The sequence below is a fragment of the Chrysemys picta genome, chromosome 7 (assembly GCF_011386835.1).
Source record: "Chrysemys picta bellii isolate R12L10 chromosome 7, ASM1138683v2, whole genome shotgun sequence".
Taxonomy (NCBI): Eukaryota; Metazoa; Chordata; order Testudines; family Emydidae; genus Chrysemys; species Chrysemys picta.
Window position 1 is genome coordinate 24,451,010 of NC_088797.1, and position 19,606 is coordinate 24,470,615.

General features: G+C 45.7%; 1 protein-coding gene across 41 annotated transcripts in view; it reads right to left on the reverse strand.

The window, feature by feature from the left end:
• SLMAP (sarcolemma associated protein) overlaps positions 1-19,606 on the reverse strand; it is a 164,327-nt gene that overhangs the window by 40,935 nt on the left and 103,786 nt on the right. For 20 of the 41 annotated variants that reach the window (XM_065550934.1, XM_065550945.1, XM_065550947.1 and 17 more), the window contains exons 10-14: positions 7,886-8,023; positions 7,076-7,244; positions 6,938-6,988; positions 6,302-6,352; positions 2,632-2,694 (exon numbers count right to left, since the gene is read on the reverse strand). In XM_065550934.1, the coding sequence (XP_065407006.1) occupies positions 2,632-2,694; positions 6,302-6,352; positions 6,938-6,988; positions 7,076-7,244; positions 7,886-8,023 (472 nt within the window). The remainder of the gene's footprint in view (positions 1-2,631; positions 2,695-6,301; positions 6,353-6,937; positions 6,989-7,075; positions 7,245-7,885; positions 8,024-19,606) is intronic. The other 21 variants (XM_065550955.1, XM_065550956.1, XM_065550952.1 and 18 more) reach the window with 3 other exon arrangements.

Here is a 19,606-nt window from a genome sequence, read left to right on the forward strand (position 1 = left end):
GATCTTTAACAAGAACACCTTTTATCCAAAGTGTAAGTGTCTGAAGTTACATAGGAGTTAAAAAATAATTATCCTGCATGTTTGAAGTCTGGCTAAAAACCCTTTCCCCTCTGAATTGCTCACAAGTAACTCTTAAAGCATCATCATTTTATTAATACTCAGTCAAAGCATTAGAGAGTCTTCCAGGGTAGACAAAACTTTAAGCCCATTTAATAAATTAGAAAGAAGCAAAAGGACATAAGCCCAATTTTCCCCTTTGCAGGTTGCCTTTAATATGTCCCATATGTTATTTATGAAAATATTAGAAATAACCATTAAAAATAATTAAAAGAAATTTCCACTTTTAAAAATAAAAAATTTGCTTAAAAGTTTAAGGGAAGAGTTAGTCATACATAAAATATACCCATTTTTATTAAAAGAAAAACACAGAAGCAAAGGTTAAAATACCAATGGGAGAAAAAAAGGGGCAAAGCTTAAAATAGGGGGGAAATTGCATGTTGCATCACTTTCCTCTTATCTGCATAGTGTTTTCACCACTTTTGGTATAATTAAGTGTCCCACATTAATAACAGCAATGTATCACTACAGACCTAACAAAAGACTGAAAAAGTGAAATCCTGGCCCTACTGAAATCAATGAGAGTTTTACCACTGACTTCAAAGTGACCAGGATTTCACCTTATAAATACGGTGAAGCAGTCCAGCAGTTAATGCAAAAAGCAGTGAGAAATGGAGGGAATAGGTGACGAGCAAACAACAAATTAATATATTAAGCTACTGTTCCTCCCAGACCATTCAAAACAGGGTTTCACAAAACTTTTCAGGTAGTGTGACCCAAATCTTAAGGCTGGCAGAGACTGGGATTTTCAAAGGAGCCTAAGGGAACTAGGTGCCTAATTTCCATTGTAACTGAATGGGGATTTTGCTATAAATTCCCTTAGGCTCCTCTATTTGATCGGGTTCTTGAAGTTTGGTGTTTTCAGCTATCAAATTCTCCCCACTTCTGTCAATAAGTCTTATCTTTTATTTTCTTCTCTCACTTACTTCAAAGACATGTTGAAATCTTTTAGTTAAATCAAGATGATCACTTTTGTATCCTTATAGTGATAGAAGTGCTCATCAGCTTTAGTTTGCAGATCTCATGCTAAGATGTCAATTAATATACAATTTTAATTAGCTAAAAGAACAAACAGTGCATACATCATACCACTGAAAATGAAGTTGACTTCATCAATTAGGCCAGCAAGCTCACTTTTACTATGCCTTCTGTTAGAAAGAGGAGCCTTAAAGAAATCTCTATCAAGCTTAAAACTATTGAGGATAATTTTCTTTTTAAGTCTCCACTTGAGAAATTTTGGATCAGTCCCAAAAGTTTTGGAAGATACAGCCCATGCCATTTTTTAAAGAAATTAACCTGTGTTTACTTTTTTGTATTTTGGTTTATTGATAATTTTTCTTAGGTCTTCTGAAATGGGCATTAAGAGTATTTGGATATAAATTACATTTATAATATTGTATTCCACGCCTTAAAAAGCAGAAACCCACCAATAAAGTCATACTACGCGATGTTCATTACATTTTGGCAGTGAATCTAAGAAACAACAGCGGTCAACATGCATAACAATTGATTTTTGTAGTCAAAGAAAATTATTGCCTCACTTCTGTTTATGAGTACTTCTCTCAGCTCTATTAATTCATAATTTAACTTAAATGTTTAAAGTTACACCTAACAGTTTGTAAAATCCTTCCTAGCGCAACAGTAGTGGGGGGGGAAAAAAGCATTGTTCTTTCTGGGGTCTCCATGCTATTAAAAGGAATTCTATTTCCAGCTATGCTTTCATAGTGCTTTCAGGTTTCTCCCGAACTGGTGCTCCTGTCCCAGCTCACAGAACAAACTAAGCAGAAATGGAGTTTTTTCTTAAAGCTTTGCTCCATGCAGACATGACTGCTTCTCTACTAATTATCCTCAAAGTCATTTGCTTTGAAAAGCAAGTTTTTCACCTTAAGCACAAAAATTATCTGCCTCCCTACAAGATCAGTGGTAAGCACTTATGCTCCATTTCTTTGCATTCTATGAAAAATCTTATATTTCCACATGAAAATACCAGTCTCTTATAGTTTTGTTCCTGCAGTCGCACTTGATCTAGCGCAAGCTGCATTATAAAACCTTAAAATTATCAGAAATTACATATATAATGCTAAACAGAGAAGAGACAACAAGCACTATTACCTCATCCCTATCGGTCTGCGGCAGCCTGCAATGTTTGTTTTAATTGGCAATGTTAGTCAGGCTTCCAGCTTCTCTTATTTTCCATCAATGTTGCAAAATTAGGTCAATCTTACACGCATACGGCAACACTGTGGCACTCACTCTCTCGCGGATAGAAAGTAATCATAGATTAAGTGTTAAACACAGCATGTGCTCAGCACTTTACAAAAGTAACAAAGATATCTCCTACTCTTAAAGAGAGTCAGCTTTGTTGGAGTTCATAATGCCATAATTCTTTACTTGCAGTGCATTTCCACTACTGCAGAAATATTAAGTAGTACTAACAAATGTATTTTTCAAGTGACATTTTTGATATTTTGGTTTTTTGTTTTAAAGTCAATGTGATGAATGCTCTGTACTCACTCTGGCACTCTATGAACTGATGAATAAAAGTGCAGTCCCCTCCACTCTTTGAAAGAAAGTGCTCTAGTAAAGAAAGAAACACTTCAGTTTACATCTCCTCATCATCTTAGAACTGATTTAACTATAAAATCTGAAATATACATTAAAATATTTGTAAATTAGGCGTTATTCTCAGATTTGAATATGGTGAATCAACCTAATATACAAGCAGACACGACAGATTCTGTTGAAATAGTTAAGAATTATTTTTTGGAGATTAGAAATTATATAGATTGTTTTTTAGACCTGGTTGCAGAAAATATTGGGAAAGTATACTTAACATATTCAATTTAAAGTATATTCAATTTTTAAAGTGTAAACTTTAATACTAAACTCTATGAAAGTTGTTAATGATAATGAATGAAAAATATTTACCTCAAGAAATATTATACTATTTCTAAAAATCTTTATTTAACAAGTTTAGTAACTGATTCATTTATAAAAATTCCTACATTTAGCAGCAACTAGAACACCTATTTCAGTTTAGCGAGGTCATAAATTACACACACCTCTACTTCCACTACAAATCTATAGTTGCACCAAAAAGATTTAACTCAGTGTTCACCAACAGACTTAAATTAAAAATCAATTTAGAATATATAAGATGATGCAATCCTTGACACCTTCTTACAGTGCAGTTTACTGAAATATCAAACCCCATAGCACTGAGAGACAAAGCAGTTCCTACCATTAGTATATTATTAGTTCTGAACAAAAAAATATATTGAATCCTTGCGCTAAGGGAAAAAAAACAATTTTACATATTTTATTCTACATTTGAATATTTTTATCCTTATTTTAAAAAATCCGTTTAGCACTAAAGTGATTTTTTTTTTTTTTTGCTCTTTAATTGTAATCCCTCCTAACTAGGCTAAATAGACTTAGAAAGTAAGGCACATTAATGCTCCATCTCAGGCCAAGGTGGTTGACAAGGAAATGAGGGCAGATCGCCCACACAGCCCTACATGCCCTTGGAGAGGGACACAAAGAAGCCCAGGGTGTACACACAGGGCAAATAGGAACGATTATGTATTTAGATTAAATTTTGAACCTCAGGTGACCATGTACAAATTGGGGGTGCGAGGCTTCCCCACAGAGTTGAAAAAATCCACAGCCAACAAAAAACCAACAATTTATTTATTTATCTAAATATCATTTTTAAACCAATTTGACTCTTACATTTGGGGGCTTGGCTCACCATTTTTCAGTGCTTAGAGCTGGCATTACAGTCACAACAATGGGGAGAGAATTTTTAAAATGTAAAACCATAAAAATTGGCGTGTGCATTACCTAAAACTACTCTGAAAAATTTCTAGATTTGACACGGTTCCTTTAAACTTTTTTGTTCTAAAATACATAAATTTGTAATCTGGAAGTTCACAATTAAAAACAAAAAACCCAAACATTTCAGCTTAGCTTTAAGCTACTCTTGTCCAAAGTGTGTATTACTTTCTGAAAAAAATCCTAACCCTCAATTTTCTTATGGTTTGGATAGCATGAAGATTAAAAGTAATCATGGTGCACCAAAGTGTTTTCTACAGGATACGTCACAATTTCAGTAACTGAACAACATGACATTTCAGTTTGAAACCAATTCTTTCACTTACAAAAAATGTGAATGCACTTCCTTATGCAAAAAATTATCGCTTTCTAGAGATTCAAAACAACACTACGTCTGAAGAGCTTTCTTAAACAATAATTAAAATGTCACTAAGGTTAAAATTCCAAAGTTTTGAAACTATGGACACTAAGATAGAACCCTACATCATTTAAAAAAAATAATTTACAACCAATCCGGTGACTTGGCAGTAGGTCAGAGAAATATCATACAAAAGACATTAGCACTAAGGAGTAAGAGACAATGTGCATCACAGTTAAGTGTCTGGAATTCAGGATGGAGTTAGGAGAGATAACTGGTACTTTGGGGACTTTAGCATACAAGTAAAGTTCATCACATTTTCACTTTCTTTAGGTATTACTCTAAGTTTTCCCCATGTGTGGTTTATACATTCTGAGATAGCTACAAACCTCACGAGAAGCCTCTGTTTATATACAAATCTAATAAAGGATCAATATATAGTATTTTAAAGTTTGCTTCAAAATGCATATGGCACTTATAAAGGCTGCAGACATTGTTCAATCAAACTCTCTACACAAGTGTTTTCTGCTGGACAATTCACAGTATCATCAGTCTCCATGGAGGCCATGCAATACAGTAAGGTCATTAACGGCAGCAAGACATCTATTAGTGGAAAGAGAACATCAATAAATATAAAAGGAGGAAATGGTAGAACTTCAGAACCCTGTCTGGAATAGCACTGGAGGCAAGGTTAAGCATGGTAAAGGGAGAATTCATGCTGGAAAGATGATGGAGGGCTTTATTGACAAAAATAAGTCTGCATGCTAAAAGTTATGACAAATACTTAATATGCAAGCAAAATTAAACTTCCAAAATTAAGCCCTATAGAAGAACTCATTCCGTTAGGAAAAAAATACTGTATTAGCAGTAACAACCCTTTTGACTCTATAGAAGGTGAATAAACATTTTTAAAAAGCATTGGATCTGAACCAATATGTGCCAGTTTATTAAATAAGATTAGTGACCAAAAGCAATGATGCTTTCAAACTATCAATATTTAGTGTGGCAGATTAAAGAACATCTTCAGCATTCACCACGCTAAGTTATTTTAGAAGTCCTTTATTGCAAAAATATTTTTCCATTTTAGTACCATTTATAGTACATATTTTCATATATATGACAAAAAAATTAAATTATGATTATTTATTGCAAATTTTAAGTCTTTTCCAACGTTTTATAATAAACTATTCTAGGCCTAGTTCTAGCCTCATACACGAGCACCACTCTGTATGTGGTCAAAGCCTGGGGTTGATTACTATATATGGTGTGATAATGAACACTTTTTGACAGCAGGAAAAAGCAATCCCAGTCTTAAAATATATAGGTAATTAAACCCCAAAAAAGTAAAGTTTAAAAAAGTGTATTTAACTTAAAGGGACACAGGTCATAAAAAATCATTTTAAATTCATTTGTGGAAAAAGGAGGTTACTGTATCTGTTTTATTACCATCTTAGATAAAAACTGCATTTTAAAAATCTTATTTAGTTTTACCATTTATGTTGTTTATATACTTCTATATTTCACTCAAGGTAGACTTTGAAACATTCATTTGCTTCTAGTCAGACCTATTTACTTACCTCTTCTGACTTACTAGCTGAAGGGTACAATGTCTGGGTGGCAAGCAAGTACAAAAATGTTTACACTGATTTTTTAAAGTAATGAAACTATTTCTGCTAATATAGTGGCAGGATCCTGACATCTTAGGCAGACAGACTTCCTTTGAATTCAATGGGAGTCCATCTGAAGAAAGGTTGAGCTATTACTTCCTGATTTGGCTCATTAGGTTTTGAAAAGCCTTATTCCAAAACCTAGATTTGGAGTCTAACCAAAAAGACTGTCTTTTTAACAGGTGACAATCTACATTTTTTGTTTGTTTGTTTTAAAAAAATAACAGGAAATATTAAAACCAAAATCTTAGAGAATAAACATAATTTGTTCAAGTTTAAACAGAAACTATAAGAAAAAAGTTAGTCTTTATTTAAGATACAGTACCTTTTTCTGCGCTCCCATTAATTTTAGGTATGAAGTCATCAACTTGTATGCCTACGATTAAGAAAGGGTATTATTTCTGGATTCAAGCCAAGTATTTTATGTAGCACACTGTGAAATGTAATTGGCTTTCCCAACTGCCTCCTTATCCTAAGTATTGAAGCAACAATCAAATCAAATAATCTATGTTAGGACACATGATACAATTTAATGATAGGATCCGTCGTGCAAGAAAGTGTCACATATTGATCAAATGTGTCAAAAATTACCATCATCCAAAAATTACCGTCCATTAAGTAAATGTTTAAAAAAAAAAAACCCAAACAACGATTTCCTACACAAACATATTTGAGTTCACAAGCTAGCAATAAACAAAAGAAAAACTTAATGAACATTTTAAATGGCAGTGCCCTCTTCTGGTATTTTGTTACATCAGCATTACTTTCACTTTTAACACGTCAAATGCAACTATGATCGCGATTAAGAGGAAACAACAGCCAAACGCATAATTTTAATGCTTTTTTCCTATTGTCAGCAATACTTAGATCATAAGGATTGCTATAATATAATTAATTGATAGGGTAAAGAATTTAAAGATGAAATCCAGCTTTAAGCAAAGAACATTAATATCACACCTACCTAAACTGTTGTGTTCTTTAAGAGTTTTCTCTTGAAGGTGTTCTAACCGTACTGTAAACAGAATTCCAAGAAAAAGATATTTCACAGAATAAAAGAAAAAAAGATATAATCAAAGCATTTTTTGACTAGCTGACTGACCTTGTAAAGCAGTTAGCCGTTCATTGGTGAAATCATTATCTGCTTGTAAAGCTTCTATTTTTGCCTGAAGCTCTTGTTCTCGCTCTTCCATTTCATTTATTTTATGTTGCAATTCCTTTTTTTCTGCCTGTCCCTTCTGTTGGATTTCCTCTTGTCTTCCTTCTGCCACCTGCTCAAATGTCAGAAAAAATTAGTTATAAGACAATGACGCACTTAATTTTCATGTGAGTGAACATTCAGATGGGACTCCCTTTTTAGCCACTCTGATAAAGAAAGTTTAATACCCATCTGTAAACTTTTTCTACAAAGCCATTTTCCACAAGTAAGTTCATGGAAACCTTATTTATTTCATATGGATATATTTTCTCCTGCATTTCCATTTCTTTAATGTAATTCCACAGCAATTTATTCCATCATTTGTCCTAGAAGCCTCTGTCCGTCTAGACGCACCTTGTTTGGAACCATAACAAAAGATGAAGCATCCCAGAACAATTTATTTTTACAATTTATTACTAGAAAATTATAGGAAAAAAGAGAACAAACATCTCAGTTTCATTTGGACAGCATAGGTGTCCAAAGAACTTTTTAGGACAGCTTAACTGTTTGAGTTTCTCATTTCACCGATCAAAATGCTTAGGTTCATGAAACAGGTCTGTATTGTCATTTACCAGCTTGAAAGAGCCATGTCACTCCCTCTCTGGTGGTTAAAAAAAAAAAAAAGTTATGAGAATGTTATTAATAGTTTTTATTTAGTCCTTGCACTCTAGCATTGCTAACAATTGCAGAAGTTAGATAAAGTTCTGTCCCTACCTTTAGTTTGTCAGAGAGGTCTTTAATTTCATTTACAGCTCCATTGTACTTGTTTGCTAATTCTCTTAATTCTTCCTGAGTCCGCTCATTCATTTCTTTCAGGTGAGTACATTCATCTTCAGTATTACTTAAACTTCGCTATAAGGAAAAAATTAGTGCATGTGAAAACCAAAAATAGCGACAGTTTATGGATATTGACATTTGATACTGAATGTTTCAATTTGTGACAAGAAATATGATCTAAAAACCTCCTTGCTTCTAATTGTTAATAATGGCCAAATGGATAGATCAAGTGTTGGCAAAAATACTACCTATTTAAAAACACCTTTGTAATATTCAATTTAAATAAGAATAATCATACATTAAGTGGAGAAACAAGTTGTGTGTGCAAGAAAAAATTACAGTAGGCTCTGGAAAAAAAATGGTTACTAACCTTCCATAAAAGACGGTTACTCACCGTTGTAACTGTTGTTCTTCGAGATGTGTTGCTCATATCCATTCCATTAGGTGTGTGCGCGCCGCGTGCACGATCGTCGGAAGATTTTTACCCTAGCAACACCGGCGGGTCGGCTGTGGAGCCCCCTAGAGTGGCGCCTTCATGGCGCTGAATATATACCCCAGCCGACCCGGCGCCCCCTCAGTTCCTTCTTGCCGGCTACTCCGACAGTGGGGACGGGGGGCGGGTTTGGAATGGATATGAGCAACACATCTCGAAGAACAACAGTTACAACGGTGAGTAACCGTCTTTTCTTCGAGTGCTTGCTCATATCCATTCCATTAGGTGACTCCCAAGCCCAACTTAGGTGGTGGGGTCGGAGTGAGACATTGCTGTGTGCAAAACCGCTGATCCGAAGGCAGCATCGTCCCTGGACTGCTGCACTAGTGCATAGTGAGCCGTAAACGTGTGGACTGATGACCAAACCGCCGCTCTACAAATGTCCTGGATGGGAACTTGCGCCAGGAAAGCTGTCGAGGAAGCTTGGGCCCTCGTGGAGTGAGCGGTGAGGTGCGGTGCTGAGACACCTGCCAGGTCATAGCAAGTCCGGATGCAAGACGTAATCCAGGAGGATAGGCGTTGTGAGGAGACCGGTGAGCCTTTCATTCGGTCGGCCACTGCAACGAAGAGTTGCGTCGTCTTTCTAAAGTGCCTTGTGCGGTCAATATAGAAGGCCAGGGCTCTGCGTACGTCCAGAGAATGCAAACGTTGATCCTGGCGAGTAGCATGTGGTTTAGGATGAAAGACCGGGAGAAATATATCCTGGTTGATATGAAATGGAGAAAACACCTTAGGGAGAAAGGCAGGATGTGGGCGGAGCTGCACTTTATCCTTATGGAAAACTGTGTAAGGGGGCTCGGATGTAAGCGCCCTGAGTTCAGAAACGCGCCTTGCTGAGGTGATGGCTACGAGGAAGGCTGTCTTCCAGGATAGGTACAGAAGTGAACAGGTGGCCAGTGGCTCGAATGGAGGACCTGTGAGCTTGGAGAGAACCAGGTTGAGGTCCCACGTCGGAACGGGCTGACGTTGTTGTGGGTACATCCGGTCTAAGCCCTTGAGGAATCTAACGACCATCGGGTTAGAGAATACCGAGGACGCGAGTTCTCCTGGGTGAAAGGCTGATATAGCGGCCAGATGAACTCTAATTGAAGATATCGCCAACCCTTGCTGTTTTAGGGAGAGGAGATATTCCAATATGAGAGGAATAGGTGCCTGTGACGGGGACATGGCTCGTTGTTTGCACCAACAGGAGAACCGCTTCCACTTGGCCAAGTATGTGGTCCGTGTTGAGGGCTTCCTACTGCTCAGCAGAATCTGTTGGACAGAGTGCGAGCACTGCTGCTCTGCCTGGGTGAACCATGGAGCAGCCACGCCGTGAGGTGGAGTGATTGCAGGTCGGGGTGACGCAGGCGGCCGTGGTCCTGAGAGATGAGATCCGGGCATAATGGAAGCGGGATCGGTGTCTGAACCGAGAGCTCCAACAGCGTGGTGTACCAATGTTGTCTCAGCCACGCTGGGGCGATCAGAATCACCTGTGCCTGGTCTCTGCGCAATTTGAGCAGTACCTTGTGGACCAGAGGAAACAGAGGGAAGGCATAAAACAGGTGGTCTTTCCAGGAAAGGAGAAACGCATCCGAGAGGGAGCCCGGAGCTCGACCTTGCAGGGAGCAGAACACGTGGCACTTCCTGTTGTCTCGAGATACAAACAGGTCTATCTGGGGAAACCCCCACTTCTGGAAAACGGAATGTATGATGTCCGGACGGATAGACCACTCGTGCGTTTGAAAGGACCTGCTGAGTCGGTCCGCCAGAGTGTTCTGGACTCCAGGGAGGAACGATGCCGTGAGATGGATTGAGTGGGCGATGCAGAAGTCCCACAGGCGAATGGCCTCTTGGCATAGAATTGACGAACGTGCTCCTCCTTGCTTGTTGATGTAAAACATGGCAGTGGTGTTGTCTATGAGAACTAACACACAGCGGCCACGTAGGAGATTGAGAAATGCCTGGCACGCCAGGCGCACCGCCATCAGTTCCCGAACATTGATGTGCAGGGCTATCTGGGGTACAGTCCACAGGCCCTGGGTATGGTGTTCGTTGAGATGGGCGCCCCAACCCAGGGATGAAGCGTCTGTGACCAGGTGCAGAGAGGGTTGTGGGGCGTGAAACGGCATCCCCTCGCAAACCACCTTGTGGTCTAGCCACCATGTGAGGGAGATCAGGACCGAGTTCGGGACCGTGACCCCCATGTTCAGGCTGTCCCGATGTGGGCGGTATATTGATGACACCCAGGTCTGGAGTGGGCGAAGCCGAAGTCTGGCATGCCTGGTTACGTACGTGCAGGAAGCTATGTGACCCAGCAGGGTAAGGCACGACCTCACCGTGGTAGTTGGGAAGGCCTTGAGTCCTTGAATGAGGCTCGTGATGGTGCAAAAGCGATTGTCTGGCAGGATGGCTTGTGCACGTCTGGAGTCTAGAACCGCGCCGATGAATTCTATTCTCTGGGTAGGTTCTAGAGTGGATTTGTCCTTGTTGAGTAGGATACCCAACTTGTTGAATGTGTGCACTATTATGTGGACGTGATCTCGAACTTGTTCTTTGGTGCGACCGCGTACCAGCCAGTCGTCTAGGTACGGGAACACCTGTATCCCTTGCCGACGAAGGTACGCTGCCACGACAGCCATACATTTCGTGAACACCCTTGGGGCCGAGGATAGGCCGAAGGGAAGGACTGCAAATTGGTAGTGCACCTTGCTTACCACGAACCGCAGGAAGCGTCTGTGAGGCGGGTAAATTGCTATGTGAAAGTATGCATCTTTCATGTCGAGGGCGGCGAACCAGTCTCCAGGATCGAGGGAAGGGATAATGGTCCCAAAAGGGACCATGCGGAACTTCAACTTTACTACGAATTTGTTGAGTCCGCGCAAGTCCAAGATGGGTCGCAGACCTCCTTTGGACTTGGGAAAGAGGAAGTAACGGGAATAGAATCCCCTGCCCCTTAACTCCACTGGAACCTCCTCTATGGCCCCCATAGTAAGGAGCGTGGAAACTTCCTGTATAAGAAGTTGCTCGAGAGAAGGGTCCCTGAAGAGGGACGGGAAAGGGGGGGAGGAGGGGGGAATTGAGGAAAACTGGATAGCATATCCCCTGTCCACAGTGCGAAGGACCCAACGGTCCGAAGTTATAAGGGACCAGGCATGGTGGAAATGGGAAAGGCGATCCCGAAAGGATGGGGCTGGATCCTGTGGGATGACTGGGGCGCCGTCCTCGACCGCACCTTCAAAAGTTCTGCCTGGGGCCTGAATGTGGTCTAGGTGGCCCCTGGTTCTGACCAGGTTGAGGGCCGGTCCACCTTCTTCTACCACCTCGCCCTCGCCTCCGGGTCGAGTCCTGTCTCTGACGAGGCGGGGGGGGTAGAAGCGCTGAGGCTGCGGTCTAAATGGCCTGCGCTGAGGGCCCACAACATGCATCCCCAAGGAACGCATGATCGTCCTGGAGTCCTTGAGGCTCTGCAGGCGAGAGTCCGTCTTTTCTGAAAACAACCCTTGTCCTTCAAAGGGCAGATCCTGCAGGGTTTGCTGCAGTTCCTGAGGCAGACCCGAAACCTGGAGCCAGGAGATCCTCCGCATAGCGATACCTGAGGCCAGGGTTCTCGCAGCAGAGTCCGCTATGTCTAAGGAGGCCTGTAAGGAGGTCCGAGCCACCTTCTTACCCTCCTCCACCAGGGCTCCAAACTCCTCCCTGGACTCTTGGGGAACCAACTCCTTGAACTTCCCCATAGAGTTCCAGGAGTTAAAGCTATAGCGGCTCAAGAGCGCCTGTTGATTAGCCGCTCTAAGTTGCAGCCCTCCGGCTGAGTAAACTTTACGGCCGAATAAATCGAGGCGCTTAGCCTCCTTCGATTTGGGCGCTGCGGCCTGCTGACCGTGGCGCTCCCTTGCGTTCACTGATGCCACCACCAGTGAACACGGCTGGGGGTGGGTATACAAGTACCCGTAGTCTTTAGACGGGACAAAGTATTTCCTTTCCACCCCTCTCGCTGTGGGTGGGATAGAGGCAGGAGTCTGCCATATCGTAGATACATTGGCTTGTATCGTGCGGATCAGGGGTAACGCCACCCTCGATGGGGCATCCGCTCCGAGGATATTCACGATGGGGTCGTGCACCTCCACTATCTCCTCCGCCTGCAGGTCCATATTACGGGCCATCCTACGCAGAAGATCTTGGTGAGCCCGAAGATCTATTGGAGGTGGACCTGTGCACGATGTGCCCGCCACTGCCTCATCCGGAGAGGAAGAGGAAGATGCCTCCGGTGGAACAGGATCCAAGGGAGGGTCCTGGTCTCCCTGCTCCTGGGCCGGAGCATCACCTGCGCTTGAGTCCAGGGCGTCAGGTGGTGCGGACACGGAAGCCTCCATGCCCCCTGGCGGAGGCCGAGAGATGGTGGACTCCGGGGCCCTTCTAACAGAGTGACCGGAGCGAGAGGTCGAAGCAACTGGAGCCCCTTGCGCCCGATGGTACGCCCACGGGGTCCAAAACGACCAGTGAGATGGGCCATGAGAATGGTCCTCTGTTATGTTCTGCCAATGGCCCAAGTCCTGCTCCTCGGCTTGCCCCTGAGGGGGGTATGCCGATCTCGAGAGGTCCTCCGAGGAGCGAGACCCCGATCTCGATGGCCATGGCGGTGCCGAGAGCGTCGAGACGTTTCCCGTGGGCTGCGGTGCCGCACGGTGCCGGTCTGGAGATGATCTATCTCCACGCGGTGCCGGCGATCGGTGCCGGGACCGCGACCGGTGCCGATGACCTCGACGGTGCCGGGAGTCGGATCTGGACCTCGACGAGGACCTGGAGTATGCCCGGTACCGGGAGCGGCCTCTCGACGTCGAGCGGCGACCGTAGCGGTGCCGAGAACTACGTCTCGACGTTGATCGGTGCCGACGATCATAGCGGTGCCGAGACGTAGAGTGGTGCCGCGAAGAAGATCTTGGCCGCGAGTACGACCGGTGCCGAGGTGATATTCGGTGCCGGGACTGCGAGCGGCCTGGGGACCTGCTTCGGGACCTGGATCGGTGCCGAGGTTCCAGCCCTTGCGATGGAGGGCGCATCAAGGCAGGTTTCCCCCTCGACTGGACCGGGCGAGGCAACGGTGCCGTCGGTGCCGGTGGTTGAGGCGGTGCCGGCTCCGTGAGAGCTATTAAGTCTCTCGCCGCCGCGAAGGTCTCTGGCGTCGACGGGAGGCACTGTATCACCGCCGGCCTCGGTGGAGACGCCGTCTGCACCGGACTCAACGGCCTCGGCGCCGGAGTCGACGGTGCTGGAGGCACCTGTTTCCGGTGCTCCACCGGCGTACGCGGCTCTACCCCCGGCACTGGGGGAGCCAGCGTCTTCGGCACGGAGATCCCCGTCTTATGGGCTTTCTTATGCCCTGGGGATAATGACCGGCGCCGAGGCACTTGCTGTGCTTGCGGTGCCGACGAGGTCCGGTGCCGGGAAGGCTCATCTGACGCCACTCGCGTGGTCGTCATGGCCGGTGCCGCCGGGGCACTGCGCACCGAGGCGCTAGGTGCCGGGGCCTGACTTGTAGATGGAGCGTCCGGACTAAGTGCCGCCTCCATCAGGAGTTGCCAGAGCCGAAAGTCCCGCTCCTTCTTGGTCCTTGGTCTGAAGGCCTTACAGATCTTGCACTTATCTGTTTGATGGGACTCTCCCAGGCACTTCAGACAGGAGTCGTGCGGGTCGCTCGTGGGCATAGGCTTAGCGCAGGAGGCGCACAGCTTGAAGCCGGGAGCGTTGGGCATGAGCCCGGCCCCGCGGCCAGGGGAGAAAGGGGGAGACGACCCCCTTAATCCCCTGACTATTATAACAACTTTTAAAACTACTGAACTATTTAACTATAAACACTAGGACTATAACTATAACTATAACTGCGAATAACGAACTAAGCTAGGGAGAGTGGAGAACAGCTAAGCAGCGCTCCACAGTTCCAACGACCGTCAGGGGCGGTAAGAAGGAACTGAGGGGGCGCCGGGTCGGCTGGGGTATATATTCAGCGCCATGAAGGCGCCACTCTAGGGGGCTCCACAGCCGACCCGCCGGTGTTGCTAGGGTAAAAATCTTCCGACGATCGTGCACGCGGCGCGCACACACCTAATGGAATGGATATGAGCAAGCACTCGAAGAAGAACTGTTGTTCTTCGAGATGTGTTACTGATATCTATTCCATGCTAGCTGTGTGCATGCCATGTGCACTGTTGCTGGAAATTTTTCCTTTACTGGTATCCATTGGGCTAGCTCTAGTGCCCTCTGGAGTTGCACACTTATGCACGGATATAAGGGGTGCCGCCGGCCTCGCACCCTCTCAGTTCCTTCTTGCTGGTAACTCTGACAGAGGGGTAGGTCATGGAATGGACACGAGCAACACATCTCAAAAAACAACAGTTACGAAAAGTTGGAAACTGTTTTTTTTCCCCCCGAGTGCTTGCTCATGTCCATAACATGCTAGGTAACTCACAAGCAGTTACCCAGGAGGTGGGCTTGGAGTTCATGGACATGCTGACTGCAACACTGCTCTCCTGAAACTGGCATTGTCCTGGGCTTGTTGGATGATGATGCAGTATGAATTGAAGGAATAAAGAGACAACAAGGTCATGGCTCTGCAGATGTTGTGGATTGGTATCTGTGCTAGGAATGCTGCTGATGAAGCCCGGACTCTTGTGGAATGATCAGTCATAGTAACTAGAGGCCAGACATTCGCCTGTTCATAGCAAGCCCGAATACAGGCGATTATCCATACACAATTCTTTAGGCTGACACAGGCAGCCCTCTCATCCTTTCCACTACTGCCATGAAGAGTTGCATGGATTTGCAGAAGGGCTTCATACTCTCAATATAAAAAGTGAGGATCTGCCTAATGCCCAATGTACAAGTCGTCGTTCCTCACAGCTTTTGAGAGGTTTTGGGAAGAAGATAGGTAGAAAAATGACCTGGTTGTGGTGGAATTGTGACACCACTTTTGGCAGGAAGGCTGCATGAGGGTGCAGTTGGACCTTGTCCTTGAAGAACACCAGTGAGAGTGGAGCTGCCACTGAGAGGTCCAGAAGCATGCCAAACTAATACTGGCATGGCCACACCAGTGCTATCAGGATAACTCTTGTCCCGTTTAATTTTTAGGAGAACCTTGTGAACCAAGGCAATCATTGTAAAGGGGTACAGTAGGTGGCCTGACCACAAGAGCAGGAAGGTGTCAGAGGGAGCCCGTACTGTGTCCGGGCAACAAACAGAACTGATGGCATTTTCTGTTTTGCCTGGTGAACAGGTTTACCTGCAGAGGCCCCCACCTTTGGAAGATGACACTGACGACCTCCGGGCAAGAGACCACTCATGGTGAGAGGAGCAGGAACTGCTGAGGTGATCAGCCAACACGTTCTGGACTCCCGGGAGGTGAGATGCCTCAAGAGTAATGGACTATCTAACACAGAAGTACCATAGACCAATGCCTCCTGACACAGGGCAGAGGTTTGGGCCCCTCCTTGATTGTCGATATAGAACATGCCTGCTGTATTGTCTGTCAGAACTTGAACCACCTTGCCTGAGATCTGGGGAAACACCTGATATGCCAGGTGCACTGCCCTGAGCTCCCTGACATTTATGAGCAGGGAGAGTTCTTCCCAGGACCGGAGACCCTGAGTACTGAGGTTGTTGAGGTGGGCTCCTCACCCTAGGTCTGACGCATCCAAAACTAAAAGACACCGAAGGCTGTGGAGCCACAAAGGGCACCCCCTTCATTACCAACCTTGACTCCTTTCACCAGCCCAGGAAGTTGAGGACCGGGAAAGGGATCATAAGTGGTGTCTGTTCGGGGAGTATACGGACACTAGCCACATCTGAAGGGGCCTGAGGTGCAGCCTTGCATATTGAACCACCATGTAAGTGACCATGTGACCCAGTAGCTTGAGGCACACTCGAGCTGTTGTGATTGGGTGGGCCAAGACCTTGGATATCAGGTTTGCTATGGTCTGGCAGGAAGGCCCTGGATTGGGTTGAGTCGAGCACTGCCTCAATAAATTCTCTGAACTGGGAAAGAGTTGACTGCTGCTCATTTATCAGCAGACCCAGCACTCTGAAGGTGGTTTGGACTGTGCACCGATGCTGTCTTGCACTTGAGCCTGTGACCAACCTTTGATCAGCCAGTCATCAAGGGACAGGTAGGCCTGAACATCTCTCCGCCTGAGGAAGGCTGCTATAATCGCCATACTCTTCATAAAAACCCTTGGAGCTACTGATAGGCCGAAGGGAAGGGCAGTGAATTGGTAGTGGTGATTACCGACTACAAATTTGAGAAATCTTCTGGGGCCCCAGAATATAGAAATGTGAAGGCATGCATCCTTCAGGTAGTGGGTGGCATAACAGTCTCCTGGGTCCAGGGAGGGAATGATGGAGGGCAGGGAGGCCATGCGGAACCTCAGTTTCTTGAAATACCCGTTGAGGCAATGCAGGTCCAGGATGGCCCAGACCCCCCCCCTTTTTGCCTTTGAGATTAGGAAATATTGGGAGTAAAATCCCTTCCCTCTCAAGTCTTGAGGAACTTCCTCCACAGCCCTCATATGTAGGAGGGACTGCACCTCCTGGACAAGGAACTGCTCATGAGAATGGTCCCAGAAGAGGGCTGGGAAGGAGGAGTGGATAAAAACTGAAGGGTATATCTGACTGTCACTGTACTCAGGACCCATTTGTCCGATGTTACGGATGCCCAAGCCAGACTGAAGAGCAACAGATGGTCCAAAAATAAAATGGCTGGGGATTTGAAATGGCGACTGGTACAGCACCCTCTTCAAGCGCACCTTCAAAAGGCCTGCTTGGGCCTGCTGGAGTATCTCTGGGGCCCTGCCTGGGAGGCTGAGGTGGACAGGAACGGTTGGCGCTGTTTATAACCTCTGCCTTTTCTTTTGTAGGGCTCCTATTTTGAAGGTCCCAAAAACTGAGGAAGCTGCTGAGGCCTCAAGTGTTTTCTGAAGGCAGACAGCACATACAGGCCTAAGGATCATAGGGTGGCCCTGAGTCCTTCAGTCCGTGAAGTCTTGTGTCCATCTGCTCCGAGAAAAGGGAATAGCCTTCAAATGGGAGAACCTGGATTGACTGTTGGATCTCGCGAGGACTGGAGCCAGGAACAGCACCTCATTGTGACTGCGGAGGTTATTGTCCGGGCTGCCAAGTCAGCAGCATCCAGAGCCCCCTGTAGAGAGGTCCTGGCCACGTTCTTATCCTCTTCTCGGAGGGTGGCAAGCTCCGGACTCGATGCTTGAGGCAGGGAGTCTTTGAACTTATTCAGGGAGTCCCACAGATTAAAATAGTATTTCCCCAGCAAAGTTTGCTGATTGGAGCTACCCGTGGAATAAACCTTTTTCCCCCCCAATAAGGTCCAGTTTGTTAGTGTCTTTTTGTTTCAGAGGTAGCACTCAACTGGCCCTGCCTGTCCCTTTCATTAGCGGCAGACACCATCAGGGACCCTGGGGAGGGTGTGAGTATAGGTAATTAAACACGCTTGCTGGCAAATAATATTTTTCCTCTCCCCTCTTTGAAGTGAGGGTCAGAGAAGAAGGAGTTTGCCAAAGGCCTTGACTGGTCCCATCACCACCCTCATTGATGGGCAGGGCCACTTTGGATGGAGCTGCTGCAGCCAAGATATCAATAAGGCTGTGCGATGTCTCTTTGGGCTCCTTGATAGCCAAGCCCAGGTTTGAAGCGATCCGCTTCAGAAGGTTCTGAGGGACCCTGAAATTATACTGAGGAAGTAGGCTGCTGGGACCCGCAACAACCTCATCTGGGGAGGACGAGGAGGAAGTTTGCCCCAGAGGAGGGGCTCCTTCCTCTTCCTCAACTATGTTGATTAGAGGCTTCTCCTGGACTTCAGTAGTGGGGGCGATATCGGAGTCTAGATCTGAGTGGGAAGGAGTGGTGGCCTGTCTCTCGGAGGCCACCGAGTAGGAGCAGTGGGAGACAGGCCCTGATTCCAGGGGAAACCCCCAGGGATTCCAGTAAAGCCACTGCATCAGCCAGTGACCCGCTGGCTAGGTGTTCGCCAGGGGACCGGCAGTGAAGCATGCTGGGGCATAGGCTGGGTACCAATGATGGGCTTTTGGCAGTACGTATGATTCCCCTTTGGACTCCAAAGAGGATTTCTCTCTTGGGAACCACAGTGGAGCAATACCTGCTTCCGCTTCCATATGGTGCTGGGGTTCTGCAGCGTGCAGGGAGTGGGATGCTGGCATCAGGTGGGACTTGCCCCTGGATGGTGCCGGGACACCTGGTGCCACGAAGGCACCTGATACACCCTGTTCCCTCCCGCTTCCAGATGCTGGAGCTGGTAGATGCCCTGTTGGGCTGGAAGAGAGAAAAGGTCCCTAACTGTCTGAAAAGACTCTGGGGTTGATAGCACCATGAGTCCATTGGTACCACCGTAGCTCCCTGGTGTTACGGGAGGGTCCCTCACTGGACTCAATGCCCTTGGTGAAGTTGATGGTGCCGACGTGGATCCAGGTGTAGAAGAGCGGCCCGGTACAGGTCTCACTCCCTCTCCCTGCTTGTCTCTCTTCTGCACTAGCGAGCACCCTTTCTCGGGACACTGCTTTTTGTTCTTCTTCCTCGGCACTGGGGATGGAGAATGGTGCTGGGAAGAGCTTTGTGCTGGGGGGGTGCTTCGCACCAATGCCAAAATACTCAGCGCTGAACTGGGTCTGCGCTGAGACCCAGTTTGAGGGCAGCTTCCATGAGGATAGCCTTTAGCCTGAAGTCTCAACAGATTTTGCACTAGTCTTTCACATGTCTTTCCCAAGCTCTTTAAGCAACTCAAGTGTGGGTCACTCACAGGCACAAGGCTTGTAGCCCGGGGACTGGGCATGCCCGGCCCCTGGGGCGAAAAGTCCTTTGATGATAGGAACTATATACACGGTCACAATTTGCAGACACTATATACATTAAACTGTTAACAATATGAATGAAGAAAGAGTCTGAAATCAGGAGGAAGAAATCTTGCCAGAGCAAGAAAGGGTCGTTCCAGCAACTGTCACGGGTGGTAAGGAGGAACTGAGAGGGTGCATGGCTGGCTGGGTCCCTTATACCAGCGCATACATGCATGACTCTAGAAGGCACTAGAGCCGGCCCAACAGATACCACAAAGGGAAAAATCTCTGGCAACAGTGCACACAGCAATAACCTGAGTAGTTGTTGCA